At 46.2% G+C, this 12,121-nt stretch overlaps 1 protein-coding gene across 4 annotated transcripts in view; it reads right to left on the reverse strand.

Moving 5' to 3' along the window:
• STARD9 (StAR related lipid transfer domain containing 9) overlaps nt 1-12,121 on the reverse strand; it is a 151,991-nt gene that overhangs the window by 36,344 nt on the left and 103,526 nt on the right. For 3 of the 4 annotated variants that reach the window (XR_004274972.1, XM_032297826.1, XM_032297827.1), the window contains 3 exons: nt 9,022-9,211; nt 8,080-8,530; nt 1-6,551 (listed from right to left, as the gene is read on the reverse strand). The exon at nt 1-6,551 is cut by the window's left edge and continues 3,604 nt beyond it. Coding sequence is in view for 3 of the 4 variants with exons in the window: in XM_032297826.1 (XP_032153717.1) it covers nt 1-6,551; nt 8,080-8,530; nt 9,022-9,211 (7,192 nt within the window). In the remaining variant the exon portion in view is untranslated. The remainder of the gene's footprint in view (nt 6,552-8,079; nt 8,531-9,021; nt 9,212-12,121) is intronic. The other variant, XM_032297823.1, reaches the window with a different exon arrangement.

Consider the following 12,121-nt stretch of genomic DNA (forward strand, 5'->3'; position numbering starts at 1 on the left):
AGGCCCTGGAAGGTGCTACACAGGGTGGGTGGATAGAATGTGGAGCAACCTTGAAAAGCTCCTTCCCCAGGTCCCCACCTCTATAACACAGTAAAGTAGAAAAATGGGAGGAATCAGCATGAGTAGTAACTGGTTGAGAACTGGATGGCTGTTGGCAAGGAAGAGTTCTGCTCTCTTCTCCTCTAGATGGGCTGAGAGTCCTGCTGCCTGCGGTGTTCCTTGAGAAGACTGGGCAATCTAAAGCTTCTCTTGGGTATCTGCATGGGACTCCCTCCCCAATTCCCTCAGGACTTGGGCTAGATCTTTGATCTGGCAGTGGAGTCAGCCTGGAATGTTTGCTGCCAGTCCTGCAGACTTCTGTCAACCCAGACCCAACACTCTCCTTCCACTTCACACACTGCTGTATGGGAGCTTCCAGTTCAAGCCTTGCCAGAGCTCCAGGCAGAAGAGTATCTTGTTTGGGACTTGCCCTCCCTTCTTCAAAGCCAGTGGAAGCCTCAGGGCATTGGAGATGGTCTTGCTTAGGCCCTGAGGGACTTGTAGACTTCTGAGCATCACAGATCACAGACTGACTTTCAAAATGGGCTGTTTTTTCTCCCTGTGTAGTCATTAACAAATTATTTGAAACTTCTCCATATGTGGTGTATAGAGTTCTCGGTTCCTGATGCTCTGGGCTGCTGTCCTGACTGCCAGTGCCCTCTGCAGTCTCCTGTGGAACTGACTGACTTAGCTCATGCAGAGTTACTCTAGGATCATCACAAGGGGCCTGAGAAGATAAGGCAGCCACTACCATTTTTGACACTACCCTCCTGACTCCCTCCACAGGTGCTAAATAAAGACTGTCTGGGGCCAAAGGATCAGCAGAGGGAAGTGTTCTGGTTGCATCTTTCTTTTTCTCTATGATTTCAGAACTAGAGTGACGTAAAAACTGTTCACCAGCTCCCGCGAACTGCCTCAGTTCTCCGGTACAATGTTTTTTGTCTAGAGCAGAGGCAGCATGGGAGAAAGCCTGCACAGGATGCCATGGCTCTCTGTCAGTTCCAGTATCGGGCAGAGGTTGAAAGCTGTCTGCAAACAGAGATGTGCCCTGGTCTCTCCTCTCATCAGTTGACAGATGTCCTTGTTCAGCAGACAGAGGTGCCACATGAAATCCCAGTGCTTCACCTTCATTCCTGGTCCAGTCTGATGATGACTGGTCTATTTGTTTACACTGAGGCCTGCCAGCAATGCTTGAAGAACATTCAGGTTCTAGTAAAGTTTCACAGTAAGAAAGGACTGTGCCCCTGGCTACAGAGTCATCAAGCTGCTTTCTCTGGGCCTTTGCCTGTCTGATCTCCTCCAAGATGGCCAGGCACATGGATGCATGATCAAAGGGCTCCAACAGCCTAGGCTCTGGATTGGGCATCCTCGGCAGGGAAACAGATGCTAAGAAAACACTGCTGGTTAGTCTGAGGTCTTCAGTCTCCTTCTCTTCCTCCTGCCTTGTCTCGCTGCCTTGGTCATTATCCGCTTCCAAAGAGAAGTTGACCCTCTTTTCAGGCTGTCTAGAGACCTTGTTCAGTGAACTGACTCCTATTTCTTTTTGTACAGCCACCTTGGCTTCAGAAGCAAAATCTTCACTGGTACTGAAACCTATCAAGGTGATTCTGAGGTCCCTTCCTTGGTCTTGGGGGCTGCTGCTTGCTGAGATCCTGTCCTCTGTCCCCAGAGGAATGCTCTCTGGTATACCAGATTGACTATGAGAAACCACAGCCATGGATCTCACAGACCCACACCAGGCAGTGCTTGCCTCAGAGGAACCCCCTCTAACAATTCCCTCAGGGCTGTGGCTTTTGGTCTCTGCACTCTGGTCTTGATGCTCTACTCCAGTTACCAAGGGACTATTGTGAGTTTTCGACATTGTGAGATCCAGCACACAGTCAAGTGAAGAGATGCCTAGAGCATCAGATGCATGAAGACAGCTTCTTGGCAGCCTTGGAGAATTCAAGGGCAAGGTATTACTCAGGTCTTGGTGAGAAGGAGCTGTAGAGCATTCTGTCTGGCTTGGTAATGGGCTGACAGTTTCGTGGCTGAAAAATGTATCCCTACAAAGCTGGCTGAGAGTAGGAAGTTTCTGAGTCACTTTATTTTCTTCCTGTAGGCTGCCTCCCTTTTGCATAGGCATTTCTTCAACTTTTCTTTGAGCTTTTGGTTCCTCTTGGTTGCCTACGGGTTGGCACCCAAGCACCTGGGGACCGGCCTCCTCCAGCAAGGCGCTGCTAAGTACCCACTCTGATTGAGCATGTCCACTGACTACAAAGCAGTTTCCAGGGTCTCTTGGGGCCCAATCTTGATTGAAACTACTTATATGCTCAGCAGTTTGGCTTTCCTGAAAACCTTTCACAGTCTCCAATTCCTCAAGACTTCCTAAGCCCCAAGGCTGCCCTCTGAGGCTTGCTGATGCTTTTACCAATTGCCCATCATTCTCAGAGGACCTTCCCAGCCTGGGCTGCAATGGCAGAGCTCTAGCCAATGCTTTCATTCTCTGCGGGTGAAGAAAAGTGTTGGTGAACTCTCTGAAAGTTGTGTGTGTCCCTAAAGAAGCACAAATGTCCCTGGAGGATCTGTCTGATCCAGCTGGGTAGGTGTGCTCTCTCACAGATTCATTCTTTTGTACACCTTTCCTTGACCTGAGGGGGTTTACAGTGGTTTTCTGGACCAGGGGATGGTTCCCAGCGTTGTTAATCTCCATCTCTCCAGCTTCACTATCCCTAATGACAGTATCATCTGTCTGTCTTGGAGAAAAAAGCTGATCCTTAGAGGGCAAAGCATTTCCAGAGCTGTCTGGCCTAAGGGCATGGTCAGTCTTCTCCTGCTCCTTCTGGTCCTGGAACACAAACTCCTTATTGACACCTGGTGCATGGGAAGCATGAACCTGCTTACTCTGCTTGGATTCAATTTCTAAGATGCCATTTTCCAACTGCATTACACTCCTAATTAGCCTAGCCATTTCATCAGTATTATTAACTCTTTTATTCTGTTTCTTTCCAGAAGGTTCTCCTTTGGGATTTAACATTTCTTGTGACTTTCCAGGGCCCTTGCATTCACTGGGGTTTCTTTCCTGAAGGCGTGTAACTAACCGGAACCTTTCATATGCAAGCTTTGTACCTGGAAGTTTAACCTCTTCTGAGCTATCTTTGGGATGAAGAGCTTTTCCAAAAAGCCTAGTTTCATTTTTCCCTTTCCACTTAGGGGTTGGACTCTCATCCTGGGCCACCATCACTGGGCTGCTTACTCTATGATATACTGATCTGGACTTCAAAGAAACAGCACTTTCCCCTGGCATGTCTTTCTCAAGGCCTACACTGATGGTCTGCCTCAGAACTGTATTTGGATCCAGCTCTTCTTCGTTGCCTGCCTCAGATTCACAAAAGAGGGCGAGAGGCTTCCCAGACACAGTGCTGTCTGAGGAAGCACTGCAACAGGACTGAGCAGTGGCCTCTTCTCCCTCAAGTGATGGAAAACTGTGTTTTTTACTTAAAATTCCAACTTGATTTTCAAATTCACATACTTTTGTGCTGGTAGAAGGGAAAAAATGTCTGTTCTGGGTAACAGAAGAATAAACTGAATTACAGCTTTCTTCTATAATATTTCCAGGGCATTTACCTGATTCTCTGATGACTTCCCTGGTATTCAGATCAACTGGTATCTCAGCTGTGACCTGCTGAGATGAGGCAATCTTAGAATTCTGGTTTTGTAACAGCACTGGCAAATTATCCTTCAAATAAGCATTTTGGAGAACTTGGTGGTTGTGACCAAAGCCCCAGGCTTCCCTGGGAGGTGGGGAAGGTATCCTTACTTCTCTGCAAGTTGGAATCTCTAAGGCAGTTTCTGTCAGGGCATCCCTGCTTTTGGTCACATAGAACGTTTCCAAGGGAGGGGCCTGCAGGGAAGGTGAGAATGGATTCCAGGGAGCAGAGTGAAGGTATAGCTCTGGACCTGAAGGAAAGGCAAAGACGTGTCTTCTAACTACTTCCTTAGAGCTCTCCTGGCAATCTATCTTCTCTTCCTCTAGTGGGTAGTGGCTGTTGGAACTTAACTGCCTTGGCTGGACTGCACTATTTTTCCTGAGAGGAGCCCAGCCTTGAGGCCAATGGTCTGCTTTGGTGGCTGTAGTGACATTACTGTGACAAGCATTCTTCTGGAAAAAATACTCATCAGAGGAAGTTGTCAGTCCAGGTTTCCTGTAATTCTGAAGGCATTCTTCCAAGTTGTTCTGCTTGACTTCACATGCTTCTGCCATGGAATTTGGTATCATGTTCTCTGCTGCAAAGACTTGTGCATCTGTAGATCCACAAGCAGTCAATGATTCCAAGTCTGCCGAATAAGTTTCATCATAACTCACCACTTTCTCACCAGTGTTAAAGAAATCTGAAACACCTTCTAATTTGGCGTTTAAAGTGTCCTGTTCTTTCTCTGCTCTCAAATGCCTGATTCTGGACAGATGGAGTGGAAAGTTGTTGAGATCCAGATTGCTAGATACCCTAGGGCCAACTGAAAATAGAATATCTCCTCCTTTGATAGGAGCTTGGGCCAGGGAACCGGAGTCTTCTTCAAGGTAGGGGAAAGCTGGCCTGGGTTCTCCTACGGCCTCCAAAACAGGATGAGAGGGTTCAAGGAGGTACTTTTGCTGAAGGGCAGACCAATCCCTTTCATGGGTGCTGCCTACATGAGTCAATGTGGTGGCAGAGGCAGCCAGCACATTTGATACACTAGAACTGTGGGATGCTTCAGAGCTGCCCTGCTGGGTCATGTCAGGGATACCTCTGCCCTGAAAGGTGCCATCAGCTCCTGGTTGAACAAGCCTTTGAACTCCCCAGAGAGATAGCCTGGATTTGTCAGAAGCAGAGGTTCTATGCTCATCTCTTGCACTGCAAAGCAGCTCAGTACTGCCTTGGTCCAGTTTGGAGCTATCTGGTGGAACTGTTTCTGCACCTGATAGCTTTAGTTCCTCAGTATTTAGCCAGTATCCAGGCCTCTCTCCGTCACAGGGCTGAAATTCCTGCACATCGGGACTTGGACATAAAGAACCCACTATTCCTGGGGGGCTGCTGGGGTTGATCTTAGAGTCACAGGAAAACCAGGAATCCATGGACATCAGTGGGCTCTCTCTTGAAAGATGTATGCCTTGGAGATAGTCGGCTTGTTCAGGGTAGCTTGGCTCTACCTGTGACTCAGCCTGCTCATGATGGGGTTGGAACTGGGGATCAAGGTAAAATGAACTGCTCATTGGCAGGACAGCATCCAGCCTGGCTCCTGTTCTGTAGTTGATGGGACCACACCTGCATATTGCCTCTTGGTCCATCAGAGGCAGATTGGAGTTCTCCAGGTGCCAAAAAGTCTCTGTGGGTATCTCATCAGCTGAACCAGGGAAAACTTCTTCTTGATGATCTTCCCCCAGTTCTTCTTCAGCATCAATCAGGCTATCCAAGGAAAAGCTCTTGTGAGTTTGAGCAAGTAGGTCACTTTCTGATGGGGCAGTGAAGTCCCTCACAAAAGCTCTGGTTCTGATCCTAGGGTGGCCATGGCTATTAGTGGGATGATTGCCCCATAGCCTGTCTTTCAAGCTTTTGGTACTCTTCTCAGCCAATGAGTCCTCAGATATTTGGCTGTTGTCACTTTCAGAGTTCTCTGGCTCTGGGAAATCCCACTTCCTCCCCTGAGGGTCCTCTGGCTTTAGTGGCTCTATCAGGGCTTTGGCGAAGACACACGAGAGAGAATCTACTGAGTAGCTGCTATCTGTGTCAGATAAATCACTGTCTTTTTCCCTTGAATGATCCTCTACTGGGCTGAAATCTGTGAGTGGGGCCATGGTGTCTGGGTCCCTTGCATTTTGTTGTATCTTCAAAGGACTGCCAAGAGGTAAGTGAGAGGACTTTTTGGTAATATCTCTGACCCTAGCTGCCAGAACCCTCTGATGCCTTTTTAATGCCCTGCTAGGAGAAGGTGGTTTGTATTCCATCCAAAAAGTCTTGACTGCCTTTCCACAGCCAGCAGTTGTCTTGGGTCCATGAGGATACGGGGAACTGCAACTGGCTCCCATAGCAGACTTGTGGGTCCCAAGATTCCCTTCTTTTTGCCACCCAGCTTGTGTGTGTCTAGGGTCTGCTAGTCCCTTTGCCCTTCTGGTCTGGGTGGTAGAGGTGAGAATCTTTGGTTCGTCCCTTGGCTTTAGCTCGTTAGCTGATTGCCTCAGAGATACTAAGCCCTGGCTCATCATCTGACAGGGCTGCTTACCCACTCTCCGCATTTCCTGGATGCCAAGAGACTTGGAACTTATGGTGAGGCAAGTGTCTGGAGCTGAGGCTCCCTTCCTGGCCTTGGCTGCTCTAGCTGTGTAGTGCTGCCCATGGCCTAAGGAATGCAGGCCGTTCTTGTGGAGATGCCCTGCCCTTGGAGGGTAGGAAGCAGCCTGCGGCAAATGCTCTTCTGATGATGTTTTCTCTGATGTTTGGTGAGTAGGGTCAGGCATAGGTGGTAACGTGGTGGAGGGATCCCAACTCAGGAAAATGCTGTGAAGGCAAGGAAAGTTGTCTCAGAAGACGTAAGAGGTACTACTTCCTGTGGACAGAAGGAGGTTAAAGACCAGGCCAACGTCACTGTCTCCTACAGACTTCAGAGCCAGAGAAAAGCTCTCTAGGTATAAAAGGAAACTGTGGACTAGCTCTCCAAGAGGCTCCAGGCCCACTCTGTTCCTCAATTTCTTCATCTTATTAAAAAACTGAACTGAAGCTAATCACACTTTTAGGGAAAACTTCCTATTAACAGGCAATATGAGGAATAGAGAAACAATTTAAATGGTATTATGCAGAACCAAAAGATACATCTATAAAGTGATATACAGTCTACAGAACTGTAATTATCAATAATATAAAGAAATAAAAATAATGATTAAAAATCAAACAAAAAGAATGATTAAAAGAAACGTAAAAAACAACAAATACATGCAGTATATAAATTCTACTTGGATCTTGATTTGAAAAACGAACTGTTTCAATGCTGAACCATGTTAGAGAATAAAGAAAAACCAACTGTAAATAGTTTTAGGCAAGCAGAGAAATTTGAATACGACCTAGGTTTTAGAATACAGCAAATAATTAATCTTAATTTTGGCAGCTGTCATAACAACATTGTGGTTACAAGAAAAGTCCATTTTTTTAGAAGTGTATACTTAGAAATGTAGAACTAAAATGACATGGTGTCTAGAAGTTGCCTTAAAATAATTCAGAAAATGGGAATGTAGGCAAGTGTGTAAAGCTTAATAACTGCTGAATAGTATCAGTGATACATATGCTGCTCTTCCAACTTGGCATATGTTTAATTTTTTTCATAATAAGATATTTTTAAAAGCCCACCTGGTACTTTGAAGACCAGAGAGGTGAGCAAACGTAACACCAAGAGACATTAATTGTGAACCTCCTATGGACAAGAACCTGTGCTAGGTCCTGAGGATTTAAAGAAGTATAAGATATATAAACCCTTGCTCCAAAGAGTCTGGGAGATAATACAGCCCTGCCTTGATATATGGAGTAATGGAGAAAAGAAACAAGGAAGATCTCAACTTGAACCTGGGAGTCAAAATACAGCTTACTCACCAAGTGGGAGGTGGGATCAGAAAGCTCATTTGATGTGCCAGGTGGGTCGGGGAGGGAGACAGAGGGAGGTGGTGTGGGAGTCAAAAGGTCTGGTTAGAGGCATGACAAGATTTAGGTGGGACATACAAGGAAATGTATGTGGATAGTCCAGGTCTAAGGAACAGATGAAAAATGAGGCTGAGAACCTTACTCCTAAGATGTTACCAAAGAAGCAAGAATTGATACTCCGGAGGTAAGGAAGATGGGAAAGGCCTCAATCTAAAACTATGTATACAGAAAGAAGAGTGGCCAGAAGGGAGAAAAAGTCATGAGGAAGACAGGACTATACACATCCTTCCATTTCACAGACTGAGGAAATGAGGCACTGGGAAGAACAGAACACTACCTAGACAACAAGGCTGTAAACTTTAAACAAGTGCTTCCAGGTGACAACTACTGGCTGTACCTCTGTAGCTGGGGCACGTGCTTGCTGCAGAGCCTTTCGGGGCTCAAAGAACTGCAACTTGACGATCTGCTTCTACATCGAGGCTCTGGGACTATGGCATCATAGTCCTGGGTGCTGTCATCCTGGAGCCAGCACAATGTCGTGAGCTGCTCCAGTCTCTTCTGGGCCTCCAGCAGCCTCTGCTTTTTGATGATTCTCTCTAGCTGGAATGAGACCTTTTTTCGCCGGACATTCTGCTCTGCTGCCCGAAGAGTGTGTCTCCGCAGGAGCTGCAGTTGCACCACCCTTTTCTGACTTTGGACAAATGGGGATGGCTGAATCTCATGATCTGTCTGAAGCCAAGCGTCAAGCGCCACAGATCCCTCAAGTTCTTTCTCTGCTACATGGTCTTCTTGCTGCTGCTGCTGCAAGCTGGCCAGCCAGGTCTCTTCTCTGAGCAGACACTGCTGGTCTGGGAACCAAAAACATCCAGAGAGAAGTTGAGCATCTCCCTCCCTGCTTGTGGCTCCCTGGACTCAGACACCTCCAGCCATGGCTGGACCTGTGTGGAGTGAAAGAGCTGGCCAAGGTGATATGGCAGGATGAGGGCTGCAGAGCTACAGGACCCCCTTATCACAAGGTAAAAGAATGAAGACCCTCAGGCCTCAGCACAACAGTGGGCACATGCTAGGGCAGGCAGTAGGGTATGGACACATGAGCAAATGAGGAGTGTTAAGTAGAAGGCCCATAATTCTGAGGACAATAAGGAAATTAGCTGCCTAATTCTTGCTTCCAGCCCTTTTCTTATAAGAGCCTCTGGTGTCTAAAAGAAAAGAGAACACCTAATACCAAAGATTCCGTCATATCACAAAGAAAACAAAAGAGAGAATACAGAAGGATAAGGAAGCATGAAAATGAAAGAATAAGGAGGTGAGGCAGACACCTTAAGTGGTGGACACCTACTTTCTTTAATCTGCTGGCTAATGCAAGCTTGGTCAAGTTCCAGTTCCCTCTCAGCTTTAATCTCTTCTGCTAGGATTTGTTGCCTCAAGTCTTCCACATAGCTCTGCTGCTGCTGAATTTGAGCACTGCGGGATGTCTCTCCATCCCTTGGTGGCTGATGGTCCTCGTCACACTGTTCAAGTACTCTCCTGTCACAGAAGCAGCGGAGGTTACCCAAGGGGAAATGCAAACCAAGCTCAGGACAAACTGATGGCAGTGTAAGGCCTTCCAAGAAAGCCCCTGAATTCAACAGGGTAAAGAGGACTTTGGATTTCTAGCAACCTTGGACAAATAGGAATGGTGTCACAGGCAGCTCATGATGTCACAGTGCAGGAGAGGAGAATGGTCATTAAACTGGCATATTCTTAGAGTTGTGCCTTTAGCAGAAACACACATTCATTTTAGTTAAGGAAAATCACCAGGAAAGTTGTTCTTTTTAAGAAGACACAGAAACATTTTAGCTAAACTCAGAAGTTTTGTCCTTTAAAAAAGAATAAAAAGGTGTCTGGTAAAAATATGTTGGAAATAGTAAAGCAAAAGCTCCAGAAACACTGTGGGCATAAAACTCTCTCCTATATATTCAGCATCTCCATTCCCTGAAACAGAAGTCCTCTACGATCTGGTAGCAAAAGGCAGCTGGTAATTTATACACAAACCACACCTGTGTGTGTGACCCAAAAGAGAGCTGGTCTCCCCTTGAGAGATGTTTTCAGTGAATGAGCCCTGGAATAGGATTCAAGAGTTTTAGACTCTACCACACCTTTCAGAGATATACAATGAGCATTTATTGGTGAAATATGTCACTAATTTGTCTAGATCCAATGAGAGGAAATGAGGGATATAAATGAACTAAGATTAGCTATGAACTGATAATTTGTGTTGTATTTGAAATTTTCCATAATAAACAGCTTACAAAAAATTCTAGATTAATTTTTTTTTTTGAGTCTGGGTCTCACTCTATCACTCAGGCTGGAGTGCAGTGGCATGATCTTGGCTCACTGCAACCTTTGCCTCCCAGGTTCAAGCAATTCTCCTGCCTCAGCCTCCCAAGTAGCTGGGATTGCAGACGTGTGCCACCAGTCCTGGCTAATTCTTGTATTTTTAGTAGAGATGGGGTTTCACCCTGTTGGTCAGGCTGATCTCAAACTCCTGACCTCAAGTAATCTGCCCACCTCAGCCTCCCAAAGTCCTAGGACTACAGGCATGAACCACCGTGCCTGGCCTAAAAAATTCTAGATTTTAGTCATGCCTCTGGAACCAAGTTCCTATACAACCACAGATGACTCAGAAGCTTACTCTGAAAACTGACAGCTTCTACCTACTTGCTGACCTTTCCTTGTGGTTATGTAAAGACCTCAAATGCTTTTTTCTGCAGGGTATCTTCATCCCTGTCTTTCAGGTTTTTAAAGGAGCCAACTGTATTGGCAGTCTAGGATGGGCACAGGATGGGACTAGCTGGGAAAAGTCAGATTCTGCCAGAGGCTAAAAAAGGTCAGAATCAAGCCTGCTTTATCCAGCCTTCCCTACAACCCAGGATGTCATGACTTCGAAGCAGGGAGAAGCTGGCTTATTGGTTTGATGGTGGAACCATGTCTTAGGCAGTATGACCAGTATGCTGTAAGGGAACCACTCTTTTTAAGAGATCTACCACTTTGTAGAGCAAAATGAAATCACATGGGTATCACGGAAGAGGTCCACAAATGAAAGCCTGAGTCCAAATTTGGTCTGCTGCCTGTTTTTATTAATAAAGTTTTATTAGAATGCAACCACATCCATTTATTTATGTACTCTCTAGGACTGATTTTGTACCACCCAGGAAAAACTGAGTAGTTGCAGCACAGACCATATGGCCCACAAAGCCTAAAATACTATCTGGCCTTTTACAAAAAAAGTTTGCCGCCCCTGCCTTGGAAAAAATTAAGATTTCGTAACACAGCCTTTGGAGGACAGTGAAAGATGGATAGGTAGAATACCCCAGGCGAATGCAAGTGGGAGATGACACAGCCACAGTCTCTTCCCAGAGAAGGAAGCTATCAGGTCATTCAACCTGCAACTGGTCCAAGGAGTAGGACAGATGCAGACACCTGAGTGGGGTGCACTCAGGAGAAGACTGGCACTGATTACTGTAGGCAAAACGCCAAATATACACAGTGGAGCATACTGAAAGAAGAAGAGTACTCTGTTACACAGAGGCTCAGGATAGCAACTGGAATAGAAAACCTGTTAATGCCAAACAGAAAAAGCAGTTAACAGGAAACATACATCTATGTATCATGCTTGTATTACTGTTCCTATTTCTGTCTGACTCTAGAAATGGCTGAATTACAAACATGAGCCAATCAAAGGGTCCTAGACAAACCCAGCTAAGATCCATAGACCACCAGATGCAAGAGGCTGAGAGAAGATCTTTATCTGAATTCCCTGAGATTACTCAGTTTCCTCGGCTGGCTTCCTCCTCAACCTTCAGATTTATAATTTGCTTCTCCCTAGAAGGGGCACTCTCTACTCTTCACCTAAGAAAGTGGGAGCTATTATACTGTTTCCTGCATAGCAATAGGACCTACAAAGAGAGAATGTCTGCTGTGATCTCAATAGATGCAGCACATTCACTGAAGAGGCTACACAATCAGAACAGACCCTCTGCTAAGCACATTTTGTCAAGTTACCAGAAAGCCAGTGAAAAAAGAAAACAGCAACCTTATGCTACAAGTCTAGGTAGATTACAAAAGGCAAGTCATCATTTATCTGCCAGCCAAGGGACCTCTGTCTTTATCAAGTGACTGCCCTTCATCTCTGGTAGCGCCAGTATCCCCCAGCTGCTGCCTACTCACCTGTTTGTGAGGACTCCACTGCAACCTCCCCATTCTTCTCTCACAGCCCTCCCCCAGTCTCAGGGTCTGGCAGCTTCTGCAGCAAATTGCAGCAGTGTCTACTTACTAAAGCAGCAGTGGCTGCAGTGGCAGCAACAACAGTGTCTCCCAGGCTCTAGGCACTTAAGGTTAACCCCCTAAAATTCCAAATGGGAAAATGCCAAGAACACCCGCAATGGTATTCAAAGACA

The sequence above is a fragment of the Sapajus apella genome, unplaced genomic scaffold, assembly GCF_009761245.1.
Source record: "Sapajus apella isolate SASKATOON/1434 unplaced genomic scaffold, GSC_monkey_1.0 scaffold37, whole genome shotgun sequence".
Taxonomy (NCBI): Eukaryota; Metazoa; Chordata; class Mammalia; order Primates; family Cebidae; genus Sapajus; species Sapajus apella.